The 17,446-nt window shown below is 44.6% G+C and overlaps 1 protein-coding gene across 1 annotated transcript in view; it reads left to right on the top strand.

Annotated features, from left to right (window-relative positions):
• The window catches only part of MUSK (muscle associated receptor tyrosine kinase), a 48,727-nt gene that overhangs the window by 5,436 nt on the left and 25,845 nt on the right, over positions 1-17,446 (top strand). The window contains exons 3-5 of the mRNA XM_038170896.2: positions 1,745-1,896; positions 3,508-3,635; positions 4,153-4,294. Of these exons, the coding sequence (XP_038026824.1) occupies positions 1,745-1,896; positions 3,508-3,635; positions 4,153-4,294 (422 nt within the window). The remainder of the gene's footprint in view (positions 1-1,744; positions 1,897-3,507; positions 3,636-4,152; positions 4,295-17,446) is intronic.

Genomic DNA, 17,446 nt, shown 5'->3' with positions numbered 1-17,446 from the left:
CATTTTCTCTGAGACACAATGACTGAATAGCAAAATACCAATCAAAAAGCTCTCCTGGAGAGCCCAGCTGCTTCATTGCTTTCCCACATTTGAGACACCATTCTGAAGCAACATGAATAGCAACAGCTACATCACTTTCCCAAATCAGTGCTGGCATTAATAGTTGGTGCTAGTGAATACACAAGCTTGGGCCAAAGACAAGGCAATATCTATCTTTGTTATTTTCCAAAAACGTGGATGAAAGTATTTCACAATAGAAAAAGATCAGATCGGTGGACTTTTCTTATTTTTCTGGAAAAAAGTATAAATATATTCATGTGTGTGTATCTGTCAGACTTCAAAGGGGCCAAATACAGCAAGCAATAAATAACTGATAGTTATTTTACTTATGAAATTTTCTTCTGTTGCCAAGGTCCAAGCACCCCGAACAGACAGCTCAGCTAACCTTCAAAACAATGCAGTGTGTAAACATTCGGCTTCAATGGGAGTAGTGCCAGGACAGAGGCTATTGTCAGCACTATCTGTCTGGAAGCTCCTTTACATGTTCCTTTTGGTGTCAAAACTTGTGCAAGTAGCCTGGTGTGTCCTGGGCTGACCTCAGTCTGTAACACGGCAAGTGGCACACGCAGACTACGCAGTAGCTGGTGTTTATGTTTTTCAGCCATGAAAGATGAAAGGGGACATACTTAGGCTTCAGGTATTTTATTTGTGACAGCTTGGGAGACAGTCCTCTAGTGATTTTGCTACTACTTATTGGAGTGAATTGCATGAAAGTCCTTCCAAAAAAACAGCGACAGTGTGAAAGTCAAACATGGAGGAACTTATGAAATATTATGCAGATTTTCTTCCTCTAAGGTTTTACTGTATTTTTCCAGTTTTGCAACGAAAATCAGAGAGCAGTCCTCTGCTTTCTCACCATCTGTGCTTCTCTCTTTCTCTCTCTCTAATACGCACATGCACACACAGCATACTCTCATTTAGAACTTATCTTTGATCTGTAGATTTCTCTGCAAAATCCCGTACCTTTGCTGATCAGACTTCAAGGCTTTTCTGGACTTCTCAGAAGTTCCCAGGTTAAATCCCACTGTCATTAAATTATAGCTATCCTTACATCTTCTAATCTTTAGATGGATTATTTTCTTCAGTACATTTCTTTCTTTCTTTCTCTCTCTCTTTTTTTTCCCCCCCATAACAACAACACTTCTATAGCTTCAAACAAATAAGCAAAAATGCTCCCAGACACAAAATAGACGGAGATAAAAATGCTTGGGTTTTGGTTGCTGTCTTTTCTTTTTCACAAACAATCAAAATACTGCCAGAAAATCATACCTTTCATGGAAAACAAAAATTCTGAAGAAAGTTTCTTTAAAAAGCTTCAGCCAGAGCCATTTCCTGCACAGGCAGTCCTTCCTTGCACTGGGTGATTGTACCTAAAACAGGACCCACCTGGATTAAGGTTACTTGTGCCGGATAGGGTGCCAGAGAGTGAGCCCTCCTTGCTTTCCCAGACATCTGCTGGAGGAAGCATCGACACCACGCTGGTGTCCATCAGGAGCTGCAAGGCTGAGCGAGGACCAAACCAATTATTAAGCCCCGTCTTGATGTTCTCAGTGCTTTTATTTGTCTTTATTTGTCTGCGAATTATTTTTATTTGTCTGTAAATGGGAGGTACAACTTTGTGGTGCCACCGGTCTGTGGACACAGGTGCAGTGTCCTCTCCAACCACCCATGCTGTGCCCCGCAGGCTGTTTGACACCCGGTACAGCATACAGAGGAATGGGCAGCTCCTGACCATCCTCAGCGTGGAGGACAGCGATGATGGGGTGTATTGCTGCACGGCGGACAACGGGGTCGGCGTGGCCGCCCAGAGCTGCGGGGCTCTGCAAGTGAAGATGCGTAAGTGGGAAGGCAGCGGAGCTTACAGCGGTATCTCCTGGCCCGATCATCCTACTGTGGTGCTCGGCCTATGGTTTGGGGGAAAAATTGCAGTTCTTGTGCCTTAAAATATAAATTCACCCAAAGATGAGGACAAGACAGCTGGTAGCAGGGGAAGGAACAGTGTGAAGGTGCAGCTGAGAGTCCGAGCAGAGCTCAGGGTGACCCACCTTCCACGAAGGGCTGTGCATGAGCCTGGCCAGCTGCCGGCCCCTAGGAAAAGACATGGCATGTCACACCATGTCTTTGGGATGTGCCATCTGTGGCGCTTTGAATGGCACCAGAACTGTTTGTGTAGCAGGGTGTTATAAATGGCTCAGGATTCAAATTAGGACACGAATTGGAATTGTTAAAACATTCCTCACAATGGGATTAAGAAAAAAAATAATTATTTGATGAACGCCTGTTGAACAAAACTTGTAAAAGCAGCACAGCTTGATAGATTGGCCTTTTGTAGCAACACTGCTTAAATCCCCTGTGAATTTTAGACGTCAGATGTCACCAATCAGATCTGTGGCTAAGGATGGTAAAAGCGAGTACACACTGTTCAGATGTTCTTAAGTGAAGTCTTGAAAGGTCTGGAACATCATTGTGTAAATCTCATCATCCCCTTTGGGGAGCAGGGGCCTGGTTTTTGCAAAAGGCCATGCACGCTTTGGGCCTGGTCAAGCTGAACTCACTGTGACTGTGTTCATTTACACAAATGATGAACCCTCCACAAAGGAGGGCTGAAACACCTGTTTGTATAAAAGGGCTTGTTTGTGCTTGTGAGCCTGATGCTCCGGATTGGGCAGTCCTGAGGCTCTCAGCCCCCAGTCACCTGCAGGCAAGTATTGCTCTCTGAAATACGATTTTCTGCTGGCATGGTAGTGCTCCAGGGTAGCAAAACTCAGATCTCCCAAAATGCTGAGGTGGAGATCTTTTTCACTGTAAACACAGTCTCTTTGGGTAAAAGAAATTTAAATTTGCCCCACATTAACTTTAAGGAAGGTTTTTTGTTTTGTTTTGTTTTGTTTTGTTTTGTTTTGTTTTGTTTTGTTTTTCCTCTCTGTAAGGATACTTTCTGCTTTTTACTGGCATGGTCATTAGTTCTTCAGTTAGCAACATTAATTGAGTTTACATGCCCTTCTTGGTGACCTAGAGACAATGTCAAATTAAAACCATTTCAAAACCAATTCACCCCATATATGAGCTTTCACACAAGGCATTGTTTATACTGAAAAAATGTCAAAACCTGGAATGCAAACATTCTTCAGTATTGGAAATACTTTTATCTGGATCTGGATTTCAGCCCAGACCCTAATTCAAATGACTGTCAAACTCCACTCCTGAAAACAAATGACCCATGCAAGATAGGTGCTTTTGAGTTCATATACTGACACTCTGAATGCTCCACTTAAGAAAGCTTTTACTTGTCAAAGCAGCTCATGCCCTACCAAGGCCTGTCTATCCTTCAGCTACAGCAATATACAGAGAAAGCAATAAGAGATTTTGTTGACATTTCTGAATTTGACCTATTCTTGTATCTCTTACCTTCAGTTCAAGTTTAATTTTTATCTTTTCAAATTTTAGGACCGAAAATAACCCGGCCACCTCTGAATGTGGAAATCATAGAAGGGTTAAAGGCTGTTCTTCCATGCACAACAATGGGAAATCCAAAACCTTCTGTTTCGTGGATCAAAGGAGAAACCGTTGTAAAGGTGAATAGTGAATGAAATTTCAGTATTGCTGGCTATTTGCTAAAGGTACTGTGATAAAATATTATCATAACTTGCAGCTTTTCCAAATTCTACTTGCTGGGAAGAAAGCATTTGGAAAATACTTGGCTCATCTCATAAATGCCAGCATTCACCATAATTCTGTCTATAAACAAAATATTTTCAGTGTCTATATTTTACATTACTTTTATTACTACTAAGCATGGCTAAATGCTGCAAAATACATTTGTGAGTATTTTCATAAATAAGATCTAGGGAGCAGCTTGGCTAAGATTGAGGGCCCTATGAAAGCTGTAATTTACTGGTCTGCAAAAATAAGCATGGGCCAGTATATTGTAACAGTGCTGAGCGGGAAGAGCTGTCCCCAAATTCTTCAGTTTCAGGGCAGCACAAATTATTTTTATGCATACAAGCCCAACCTTTGCAAGTGGACATTTGGTGCTGTTTGTGGACAGGATGTACGTAAAGCCCTCACCTCGGTCCCTTCTTCCTCTGCCAGGAGAATGCTCGCATTGCTGTTCTCGACTCAGGGAATTTAAGGATCCACAATGTTCAGAGAGAAGATGCGGGGCAGTATCGGTGTGTAGCCAAAAACAGCCTGGGCACAGCCTATTCGAAACCTGCGATAGTGGTCGTGGAAGGTGAGTAGTGCTTGCACCGGGATCCAGCTCTTTGCGCTGACCTTGCAAGCATACACAATTAACTTGTATGAAGCTGAAGTACCAGCTTGACGTGGACAAAATCACCCTAGGGTGACTCAAGAGGCAGAAGAAGGGAAAGGAAAGGAAAGTAGAGTGAGAAACAGGAAGTTTGTCCATTGCTGGTTGATGGTGAAAGAGTCATTGGCTATGGCTGCTGTGGCTCTGGTGGGAAATTTGCCTGAGTAGGGACTCCAAAATCTGTCTACCGATTTTCCCTTTGGACTGAAGTTTTCTGAGAGGCCAGTTTGTTTCTTGTTTGGAAGGTCTCACCAGAACTGTCATGGGTTACACGCTATGGCTTGTGGATTGAACTAGTAGGAAGCTGATGGCTCTGGAAACTGGCTGCAAGGAACCTGGTTGGAGCCAGCTGCAGCTCCAAATGGTGCAGCTTTATGTGTGCGTCCCTTCCATTTCCCTCTGATTTTCCATCTGAACTGGTTGATTCTTCACCTAAACAGAGCTGTTCTTTTTGAGGACTTACACATTTTCTGCCCGCTAAACTGAACACCAGATTGAGTTTTTAGTTTCTAGTCTTTATGTGCTCAGTATCCTTATTTTGTTTACGGAAGATGTTTGCTCTCTGGTATAAATCATGGCCAGTTTCATAGTGCTGAGACCAATGGATGGCAGGGGCAACCAAATGTAGGCAATGAAGCATTCACGGTTCCTGGATCCTGAAAGAGAAGTTGGGTTAAGCAAAATTTTGCAGAGTGGGAAGAGGAATGACAGATGAACTCTTTTTTTGTTTCATTTTCAAAATGAAATAATGCAAAAAGTGAAGAGAAGGTCTGTTTGCCTAACAAGCTTCAAAAGATTGTTATGGTTACATTTGGCCCGAGACTATCAGAGGTTATTCACGGCACAACCCTGTTTCTAAAAGGACCATTGACATTCTTCTGGAAGGAGGGTCAGGTGCATTAGATCTGCCTACAAATTACTGTAGACTTGCTGTTTTCTTAAAGAATGCATTCGTTTTCCTTTCTTTTTCTAATATTTACATGTACAGACTTCAAGTATGTTCGAAATTCCTTAGATAGCTAAATACAGGAAGGTAGCTGCTCCTAATCTAGAGTCAGGACTGTGTTTCTTCCCAGCTCAGAGTGATGAGGCAGGCAGACGGTACTCAGGTGTGGCTCAGTACAGCCGTGGACCTAGGTTCTGATTTGGCTCCACTGCTGAGGGAGTGGCCGAAGGCTAATCAAGAAACGACTAAGGAAATTGCTCATTGCCATGCTGGTAGGCCCCTCCATTCCATGCAGAAGAGCCACAGGCACTAGGGCTTTATTGCTTGGATCTGCTAGACTGGGTAAGGGAATCTAAAAGTGGGCTGGAACTGCACCGAAATATGGCCTGTGGAGGTTGATACCTTGTTTTGTCCCTGTCTCCAGAATTATACAGACGAATGTTAATTCAAGGAAAGGCAAATTAATCCCCAAATATCCTAGTTGCAAAGGAGAGTCTGTGTGTGCTCTTTTTAAACGGAAAAAGATTAGTTCTTAATTAATCAATGGCATCTCAGTGCTCCCGTACAACCTATCCCTTCATGTTCCCTCCATGTGTTGTGTTCACAAAGCAATGCTGTTCTCTGGGCTCGCCTTGGTTTTTCTGGTAGGGCACCCATATAATACACCTTGTTTCAGGCTACCACCCAAACTAGACTGATGCATGTTTGTTTTACTTTTTTGGCTCCCAAAATCCGAAGGTAATAATCCTGACTACAGCTTTCTGTGTACACAGATCTCTTCCCCTCACGGTATTTTGGATCAACTCTCATGAATATTTAAAATACAGACCTACTCACATACCCGTGTATGCATGTGTGTGCACACACACACGCTCAACCCCTTGCACACCTCTTTTATAGGCTGGCTCACCCAGGTTTTCATTATTTTTAGTATTCCTTCCTTTATACCCCCTTCGCATCGGCATGTTAAAATAGATCCGTGTCAATAATAATTTTAAACGACTCGATGCAGGAAAATCACCATTCAGTCGGCCTTCTCTGAGCATTCATTAGGGCCCTGTTTTCATAAAACTTAGGAAAACATGCTGTTTTCTGCTTCTCTGTAATAGCGCTACAACATTTTTCCTTAAAACTTTTTGTTACCACTCACTGGAGTTACCACCCTGCATAGTGTGGCTTAATATTAAAATAAAATGACTAACGTGGCTTGTTAACTATGAATATTTAATCCCGAAGCAAATGCCCATTCAAAGAACTGTGCAAATATTTACGCCTAGCTAAATCAAGATCAGGCAGGCCCTGATTTCTGAAAGAAGTTTCTCATTTTCTGTTGTGAGCTTCCATTTTAATGAGTTCAGCTCTAGTCCTGCAATTAGTTCAAAGTGCGGAGGCATCCAGCTTTGGCAAGGCACCCTCTGTGATCACAGGTACACTCTGACATGCTTTTAAACGACTTGGTGAAGCAGTGCCCAGAAACAGCAGCGAGTCTCACATATATGACACCCTCTGCGCTGGGTCCACCAGCTCAAACAGCTGATGACAGCCTTGGCCCCCGTGTTTGCACTGGTGAGGTGCCTTGCAGTCCTGCTTCTTGGCTGGTTTCTGCAGCCCAGGGCAAAACAGCATGAAAAATGCTGCTGTTTTGATTTCCCAGATTGTTCTTCTCTCCATGAGGTTTTTCCTCAACCTTTGCAGTACTGGCCTCTATTTATTACTTTTAAAGCAAAGTGGAAATACTTTGAAAGCTTTGTTATTTTCAAAGCGAAGTGTAAATAACTTGAGCAATGATTTTAGGGGAAATTTCTGGTGTGGCTCTGGTCACAAAATGGAAGGCTGCAAGGGGCTTTCTTAGTGGAACTGATCTTTTGGTTGCTTCTGATGTCAGCCAGGGGCTGGGAAGGAGGCGAGGGTCCTCTGCACTCTTCTTGATCCCAGCAACCTGCTCCCTCTCCTGGGGCGGGTTTCAGGCCCCTACATTCATGTGATGAACCAGTGAACTCTCATCATTTAATGAGCCTTCATACCCAGAACTGGGTCAGGATTTTAATTGAAAGGGTTGAAAAAGCCTGTCCATTCAGACTTTTTTTTTTTTCTTTTTCTTTTTTCTTTTTTCTTTTTCCCTCCTTTTGCTTCAAGTTCAGGGCAAACCCATCTGCATTTGGACAAGTGATGGTGGAATGTTTTCTCTCCTTAAAAGGCAAAATCCATTAGGGGCAGAAACATGAGGACAACAGAGGTGGCTGCTGACAGCAGCAAGTGGGCAGGGGAGGAGGGGACCAGGGAAGCCTTCTCCACAGCACTCTGCAAAGCAAAAGAAATGAACAATGGCCTGTTTGCTGGCCCTGTTAAAATTGGCATGTGGGGATGAATTCCTGTTGCTCACGTACATTTGGTGGTGGCTACAAGAGGTAACATGTCCACTGAGATAGAGGAGCGATATTATCATCTTGGCCGCTTGCCAAGAAATGTGTTTTTAATTTCCTGGAGACAGCATTTCTGGCCAGCAGTTTTATATTCATTTTCTAACTTAATGATTTTTCTAACTAGCAGTTTAATCGCTGCGTTATCTGTTTTGATAACGAGCACTTCTGCTAACCCTGGAGTAGAAGAGCATTTATATACTGCAGTATATAAATGAAGTAGTAGCTTGCCAAAGGACAGGTCAATATTTATACAAATTTCCTGTTGATTGCTGTACCAATGAATAAAATGATTCTGTGGCTGAAAGGTTGCTGGATGAATTCAGGATTCAGGGCTGTGGTAGAACAGAAGTTTTCACTTGCTTATGTGACTCGCAGTTCCTTCGCATATTCAAAGGATGAACCTTATTGACAAGATGTTGGCTGAAATAGCTAAGGAGTTTTATCCAGCTTTACCTAACGATCTCTGCTGTGGAAATAAATAGGAGAACAGCTATTGCCTTCAGCAACGTTGAGAGTTGTCCTCAACTGCAGAAATTCCCACTGGTGTCAATGAAAGCTAAAGGCAGGGTACAGTCTTAGGCTGTGCCAAGAATGTATTTCTTGGCCCTCGTCGGAGCATTTGACATCTGTGGGGTCTGCATGGTAGGCAACATTAGTGAGATGTCCATGGTTTTTCCCTTCATGTACTGCACAGCTGTAACACACGCTGCAGAGCAGGAGGAATTTTCAGTTTTCATTGGTATTTGCTGTGACATTGATCCAGGCCATAAATAGGACCAGTCCAACAAAAGCTATGTGAGGGCTCATCAGGTTCAGCTTCTGGGCTTACTGCCTAAAACTGCACACCCTCTGCAGTCCACATTGCTTGCCATGTGTAACAATTATATTCTCCATACCCATTGTGGATAAATTGCATGTCACTGAAAGGATAAATTTAAAGCTACAAGCTCTTGACCAGTGAGAGGCATGAGATTATTTCCATTTGGGCACACTTGTCAAACAGAGAGGGAAGCTGTCCATTTTTTCATTTTCATTTTTATTTTTATTTTTATTTATTTATTTTATTTTATTAACACGTGGAATAAATTCTGCCAAATGGTTTTGCTTTACTGTCTTGCAATCTTTTTCAGCTGTGGTGCTTATAACCATTATTCAAAGTATATATAATTCCTGCATCAATTAAGAAGCCTGTATGGCTGAACAGCAGGGAAACTACACATTTTGTGATGACTTACAGGCCTGTTGATCTGTCTCTGTGTTCCGGCAGTTTTTTGCTCTGTTTGGGAGAATGCTTACTGTTCTCCTTGGGGGAAGCAAAGTGTCACTTCATGAATAGGTAGAGAGGACTTCTCTCCTGCATGGTCTCCATTCTTAAAAGCAAAAGTTTCAAAACAAAATTGAAAAGTTGACCATGAATTATGTGCAGTTTAGAAGGAACAGCTGTTTTTAGAAAAGGTGTAAAAATATAAACCAGATGCTTCTGTAACAGGCTAATTTATTTCTATAGCACCAACTGTGGAAAGAGCATCTTCTGGAAATGAATGGTGTCACTGACTTTAAAATGTGCAAAAGCTTGTGGTGGATTATATACTGACTGAATTCAAGGTTGAGTGCTCTGTGGAGAGGTGTCCATCCATTCCTACAGCAGCACGCATGTGGAACTCAGGTCTTGTAGGAAGGTGATATTGGTTCAGCTAGTTTTTTAGCCTTGCATAGTTTTTTTTTTTTTGTTTTTTTTTTTTTTTTTTTTTGTGTGTGTGTGTGTGTGCATAATTTCTGAAAAAAAAAAAGAAAAAGAAAAATGTTTTAAGGTTTTTCTTCTCCTGAAGGTGAACAACCTTCCTTACCTTCCTGTGGTGCCTTTCTAGGTGTTGTACCCAGCTAGTGAAACCTCCATTATTCCCAGTTTGCTCAGTGATGCCTTTTCAGTTTGATACCCTGAATAGAAAGGAAAAAGGTCATAAATTCATGGACTGTCATGTAAAAGGAAAGATCACATGGGTGGCTCTGGTGGTTGTATACTGAGTTAGATGCACCTCCATCTTGTGATTTGCGTGAAGTTGATGTTGATCTCCAGCCTGTGGCACCAGAGAGTCATGGATTTTTGGAGTTTTGGAGTATACTGTGTGATGAGGTTTAGTTTTTGAAGTCATCACGGCACAAAGGCAAGTCTAGAAATCAACAACCTTAAATCTGTCAAGAGAGAAAGGAAGAAAGAAACAACAAAAAAATAGCTAGAGCAAGTGCAAGAATATCCAATGTGCTTGTCAGAAAACTAGTTGGATCCTCCAGAGATTTCGTGATATTTTTGGATCTAATCTTTCCAGTTTCCAGTTGGCATTGATTGAGGGTTACCGATCCTTTATCCAGGCAGTCTCCTTCATCCCTCTTTTGAAATGTTCCTACACAAAATGAAATGAATCAAGAGCAGAAGCAATGCTCCTCAGGCTACCCTGACTTAGATATTTGTTTTTGTGTTCTAGCTCTGGTAGATAGAAGTCTTTTCCTGCCCACAGCTTATTGCTTATTACTAGCTACTAAAATAATACTCTGCCACAGGCCACAAAAATGTTCCCCTATAAGCCACTTGTGAGAGCTGCCTGAGCCTTAAAAATAGGAAGGTCTTCCTTGGAGAATCATCCCTTCAAAGGGAAGGATCTACTAGAGCATGTGAAGACTCAGTCTAGATTTTTTTGTTAAATTGTTTAATTATTGGGCACAGTGAGGGGACAGCAGTGTATGTGCCAGTAGAAAGCAGTTCCTTGGCTATATGTTTAACAGGCTGCCCTCAGTAAGTGTAACACACTAGATTCCTTTAGCTGTTTTGTGCATCTCTTTTGTAGCCTTGGGACAAATTTGCATCACAGGTAAATCAGCAGATGAAAAAGTCACATCGTATTTCAAGCCACAGGAACGAAAATGTGCATTTAGTCTAAAGGACCCCTCAATTCAGAGGGACCACAGTCTGGAGATGGGTCCGATTTCAGATGAGAACTGCCTCTGGATGTGCAGTCCAGAAAGCTTTCTACACTTTTGTGTTGACACTTCTGTGCTTGGGGCAGAGGAGACAGAAAAGGGAGGTACCAAGATATGACCTCAGCAGCCGGTCGGGACATTTCAGGTGAGGTGGAAGTCAACCCATTGCCAAGAAGCAGACTGACAGTGCAGAGCTGACATTTTGTACTTCAACACTGGGCTCAGTTTCCCCAGGGAAGCTCTGATACTGATAAGGAGAAGGAGCAGGCAGGGTCCCACGGCAGTAAATGGGGAATACTGCAGGTCATTGTTAGCACTGCGAAGGGTCTGGGGGGAGGGAGCACTGCAGGGAAAGAAAACAGAACCCAGCTGGCCTCTAATTACACCTGAGTAATTGTCTGGCCTCAGCGGGGTAGCGTGGGTGTAACTGAAAGCCCAGAATATCCCATTAAACCTCCTCCTGCCTGCTGCAGTCACCATCATCATCCTGAGGTTCTCAGATGCTGCAGATACGACCATAGCCCTAATTACAGGGTAACGGGGCAAGCCACAGGAGAAAGAAAACAGCCACAGACCTTCTGGAAAGGAACACTCAAGCACGAACTATTCGGCATGCTCCTACTCTGGTGTGGCGTGGGCTCAAGGTGTCTCCCACCTGCCTTCCAGTACCTTCCAGTGCCTCCCAGTGACTGTCAGTGGCCTCCTCTGTGGAGGAGATGCAAGGCAGGCTTCCTAGGAGCATTTGGTTTTAACAAGTAATATACCAGCAATCCTTCTTTAATGGGCTGTTTCCTTCTGCAAAAACCTCTCTCTCCTAACAGCAGACCTCAGAAGGACACTTTAAAGATACATCAGTTTCTCATATAATGGCATGAATTGTGTTTTAATGAAAAAAATTTTTAAAAATCCCTCTATTCTGCAGACTGTGTTGGGTAGCTGGGAAGCACGCACTTCCTGCACAACAAGGAGAGTCAAGGACAGAGAATATCCATAGCTGCCAGGTAAAGGGGGGCAGAGCAAACAGAGACGATTGTCCTGAAGTGACTGTCTTTTCAAAATGAGATAACAAAACACAGCTGAAGATACAGAACGGAGGGTTTTCCAGGCAGTATGGAAATTTTATAGGATCTAGTTAAATATCTACTTCTGGTAACGTGCCTGTGGGCCAATATCCCTTTTACTCAAGGCTGTCGCCCCCTGCCTCCCAAGGACCTCTCCCAACTTTCTCATTCAGGGAGCCTTGAGGGAGATGAATGCACTAACTTTTTTTTTTTTTTTTTCTGATATAACGGACTCTTCCAGATAGTGCAGCACTAGATTTGGTCCTAGCCAGTTCTAGAGTGTTCCAGTTTTATTTTTAGGGTGCCTAGGGTATGAAACAGAGTGTGGCGGCTGTTGTGCTGCTGTGCAGAAATGGTCCCTGCACATCCCCCAGACTGAATGCAGTTCCTTCTGGATAAAGGACATCTCAGATTCAAAGATAAGGAACAAGGATAGATCTCTGTATTTGGAGGATCCATTAGAGTTTTCAGCATTGAAACCCAAACAGATGTGAGAGGGAGAGTGCTAGGATCATAAACACCACGGGTGAGGTGAGCAGGGAACAGGCCATTTGCTGCTACCCGCAAACAAGAAGAATCCTAGCAGCCAGCATGAGCAGCGCTTTAAGACAGACAAAAGGAAGTACTTTTCACGTGGCATGCAATTAAATTTATGGCACTGCTGTTACCCGCCGGTGGAGACCAGATGTCAGGACGCTGCAGGGCTTATCTCAGTTTTGGGTATCCCAGCAGTGCCTGTCATTGCCTGCTGCAGGAAGACTTTTTTTTTTTGCCATGGAACTGCACGAGGTGATCCCACTAGTTGTTGCGGAGAGGCAAGCACCTCTTTCCCTCTCTGGACTGGTTTCCAACACAAATGGATGGACAGAAGAGCTGCTCTTTGATTCAGGAGACCAGCAACTTCTGTTCCGGTCTTGCAGGCAGCAGCGGGTAACGGCAGAGTTAAACGGCACGTGGTGTGTCTCGATATGGTGGAAAGCCAGATCATGGAGAGATCTGGAAGGGTCTTTCCTTCAGAGAAACCAAACACATCTATAAGACGAGTACTGACATGAAAAGAATTTCCTCATTCATTTCCTTGGGAAGTAATTTGAACACATTATCCCCGCTTGTCCTTGAATCTGGTGTTTGCTCTGTATATAGAAAAGAACACTTGTACAGAACAGGTTTTATATAGTTACACAGGATATAAGCTATCTATTTACATTTTACTCCTCGTTATTATAGCTTTGCATATTTGCATGGTCTGCTTCTAGGATTCCAGAGACATCCACATGCGATGCAAAGTCTTTCAGAGATGAGAAGTTCCTGTGCCGGCCAGTGCATTTAACATTCAGTGAGTCCTTCTGCTGATGCAAACTGTCCCACTATCCATAAATCTTGGCGCTTACCCTAGAATAAGGTTACCTTGGAAAGCTATTGCCTTGCTAAGAAAAACTTGCTTTGATATTAGATACCAGAGCTGAGAGTCTGAAGGCATATGCTTCAGGATGGAGATGTGGTGGTTTCCTCCACCTCCCTTCCATGCACATCTCAAATTGTCCTGGCTGTCCACCTCATGTCCAGCCTCAGACCCAAGGTTGTACGTCTGTACATTGCTGTGCTGCCTGGCCTGTATTGCACGAGGTCCTAGAGCTACTGCAATCCCAAAACCTCCCAAATCACACATCAGGAGCCAGAACAGCTTGGAGATTTCGAGATTTTGTAGAAAGTGTTGAAATTTCAAATGCATTGGTGTTCCTGTCCCAGATTAGCATGATAACCAGCTGAAGGGCAGCAGTACAAAGGGGGCGGGCTGATGAAGCACTGCTTGCTTATGGCTCTATGCAGGCTCTTGTATAGGGCCAATGCTTAACAGTGCTGTTGCTTTAGAAATAATGTAGGGGTTGTATGCATTTCCTACAGCATTTGTTCTTTTTTTTTTTTTTTTTTTTTTTTTTTTTTTTTTTTTGCACATGCTTCTCTGGCAATAAGCATGTTTGGATGAGGATTAAATAGAAAAAGGTAAGAAATTTGACAGAGATAAGTGGAAGTGTCTCATATCAGCTTTGCCTGTGGTGATTTGTTCCTCTTTGTAATTACTTGGTAGGCTTGCAACAAGATAAACTTTGCAGGGTTTGATGAGAATTTCTCAGAGATCAAAGCGAAACTGACCTCACAGTTATCTCGGGGTTTGATCATCAACCCCTCAGCTTCAGTCGGGGGTGGAAGGGTGGCAGCAGGCTGTGAGCAGCAGCCAAGGTACACCGTGAGCCGTTCCTGTACAGAGGTGTGTGGTGAGCTGTGCGTGGAGACCGCCTCTGGAGCCGCTGCTGGTGCCTGCTGAAAAATATTTTTGTTTTCTGAGCCGGGATCCAGCCCCACCGTGTCAGCTAGCAAGACTGTGCCTGGCTTGTTCAGCCCGGTGCCTGGCGTGCCACAGGCTGCAGCACACAGAGTTCATCAATGAATGCAACGTGCAGTGGGTTTTCAGGCCTGGTATCTCAGGAATTGTTGGGATTTTGCAGGGACTAATTTGAAATGTCAGAAAATACAAATGCTGCGGCTTTCTGTGTATTTATAAACATATTTTCAGACATCCCCTTATCTCTCAAGAGCGGGAAGGAAACCATAGCCCCTCTGCTTAGTTCTGCTCCTTGGCTGTCTGGCTTAGGTTTGTCAGGAGGAGTGAATGGATATGAAAGAAAGGAATCTGGATGGAGATTTAGACAACAGGCTTTCTTATTGGCACAGGATCCAAGCATGTAGGCGCAAGCTTACGGTCCTGCAGAGCACATGGGTGGCAAGCACAGACGATTTCATGCAGATTAGCAAGCAAAGTTCCAGCCTGGAGAGCCCCTCTGCAGGGAAGGAGCTGTTTCAATCTGTCATGCTCCAGGTATGAAACAACTACAGGAACATTGGCAAACAGAGACGAAAAAGTGCTTACAGACTAGTTACCAGGTGTTTACATGTGAACAGTGCAGAGGACAAAGGACTAGTACGAGGGAAGTTCCCAAGGTGATGTATACCAGGGCCAGCAGTTCCCAGCACCAGAGGAGAATGCCTTTAGCTCATGAGAGCTGCCTTTACCTGCAGCATCGTGCAGCATAGCTGGCAAAGATTTTTCAGCATGTGGCTTCCATAACCACTGCTCCCAAGGAGTGAATTCATGCCGATATTTACAAGCTGGGTTAATTCACGTAGGTTGGCAAATACTGATTGTGTTCTCCTGGAAGCCAAGGCCCAACCAACACCGGTGGAGGCATGAAGAAAACCCTACCACCTCCAGCCCCTGTGCTTGGCGGGGCCTGGTGCATCACAGCCAGCATCAAGGCCTGCAAAACCCACCCACGGCGGGTGTCCTCCCACGTTGGGCCTGGGGGTGAGGGTGTTGGTGGGCTGGGGGCTGTGGGCATGGCTGGGCCTTATCCCAAAGGCATCTGCCAGGCCCCAGCCCACCCGTGCTGCTGCTGGGGTGCCAGTGGCCCAATCCAGCCTGCTTTAATGGAAAAACAGGCCTGACCCAGGCAGGCGGCAGTAACTGCCAGGACTGCTGGATGGGGCTGAAATCCCCTGGAAATGAAAGACAGCTCTGCCAAAGGCAGAGGGAGGGCGAAGTCACCTGGAAAGAGTTAGCTGCCCAAGGCGGGGGGACCCTGCTTTCATCTTTTTATAGCACAAAAAATTTCGTGACTGGGTTAAAGCCCTACTGTTTGGACTGGATGTTGTTACCTAATTCTCAGAAACGAGAGCAGCTGGCCAGGGTACAGATACCTCCTAGCAAACCCCATAGCATGCAGCACATCATTTAGCAGGGCTGTAAAAGTAAGGACATTTATTAGGGGGCTTGGGAGTGAAACTGAGCATGCTGGCTGGGCTTTTAGCTGGCCGTGTTTCATTTCCAGCTCCTCTGAGTGAGGCGCTCTGTTTCACTTTCTGCTAAAATAAATAAGTAAATAAATGGAGCACTCTCCTCCTGTCCTTCCCACCCCTGTTTTGGCATGTCCTTGTGTAAATCCCATGCCCATACTCTGGGAGTCTCCACACGGATGCTGTTAGCCTTGTGGTGATGCTGTGCAATGGGCGAAGGTCCGGGCGAAACCCACATTCAGGAGGATCCGAACAAGGCAGGCTTGTAGCCGAGGTGTAAGAAGTCATCTGATTGCTGGGGATTTTCACTCTGAGGCAGAGTGAGAACAAAATGGTGCCCTGAGCCCAGCAAATAATGTGAATTTTGCAAGCATTTATTGCCATCTCCTGTTCCTTCCTCTTCCTGCCTTTCATCCGCCTATTCCTCCTTAGGTTGCTTAGGTTGGCACCACCAGGGTCCCCGCTTCTTCCTCTCCTTTGCTTGACTTCCTCCATTTATTTACAGGACAGATTTTGTCACTCGTGCAGATGCCATGATGGACCTCGAGCGTGTTCTGGTGGCCTTGCTCCGCTCCTGGTGGAGAGCGATACGGGCTGCTCGTGCTCAGCACACCCTGTTTTTCCCATGGCACCTGTGATGGGGCGGCGAAATACGGCCAAGGGTCTCACCACATCCCCTGGGTGTCAGCACAAAGCATTGGACACAGAGGGAAGGCGGAAAATGCTCAAGGCTTTTGATTTTTTCTTGGTGGCTTCCCAAAGACAGAGACCTTTAGAAAATGTTTCCCCGTGTGTGCCTGTCAGTGGTGCTGGAAAGGCCGTAGGGACCTGAGGAGCACAGCCCTTGCCCTGGGGAATCTCTCATGAATAAAATAATGTAATTTTCTTTTTTACAGTACTTCTGTTAAATATCTAAACCTTAAGTAAAACACTTAAAAAAAGCCAGTAAATATAAATACTTTAAATGCTAAATTATGGAATTTGTAAATTGTCCTAACTACAGAAATGCACACAGCAGCGCTGAGGGAGCTTCCAGCCTTCCACGCCGTGGAGATCAGCCTGTTCCTCTGTCAGCCTGCCTGCAGTCAGTCAGCCCAAAAGCCATCCTCCCCATGCTGGGCAAGACACCTCTGGTTCTTGTACGTACCACAACAGAGGCAAAGGGCCAGAGGCCCTTTCCAAGCCTGCTCATCGAGGTGCCCAAGAGTGGCCTGGGGAAGAAAACCCATCCAGGGGGAAAACACATCTTTAACAACAAGTCTGCTTGATGTGCCTTAGAATAGGTGAAGCTGACACTAGAAACACATGAATATATATCTTCTGTTGCGATTTTTTCCCCCATATTTGTTCCTTTAGGTTGTAATGTTGTCACGCTTTGCCTCCCCTATGCTCAAGCCAACAGTGCCTTGGCTGCTGAGACAAGTACTATCTTCAGTGCATGCCTGGGAACCAGAGGAGCACGATCCAGATTTTTGCCATCCCCCCCCGATGGGGGCTACATTTGATCTTGCTGTGGCTTTGCTCCCCATCCATAAACCTGCCATGTCTGTTGAAAGGTGCCTATTTTTTCTCCTGTCTGACAACTCTGTGCAGATTCTGGGAGAGCAGCAGGTACAGGGGATAGCACTCATGCCAGCATCAGATAATGGCTAATGGAGTGCTGGTAACTTTGGCATTAACGAGGCTGGATCAGAGCAGCAGGATCAGAGCAGGCAGGGTGCTGGGGACATGCTGTGCGAGTAACAGCAGCATGAGAAGAGCATGCAGGTCCATATTCTGGCTTTAAGATTTGATGTGCTGGCTTCAGCAGGAGCCA

This window comes from Anas platyrhynchos, chromosome Z (genome assembly GCF_047663525.1).
Source record: "Anas platyrhynchos isolate ZD024472 breed Pekin duck chromosome Z, IASCAAS_PekinDuck_T2T, whole genome shotgun sequence".
Lineage (NCBI taxonomy): Eukaryota > Metazoa > Chordata > Aves > Anseriformes > Anatidae > Anas > Anas platyrhynchos.
This window is presented reverse-complemented; position numbering and strand designations above follow the sequence as displayed.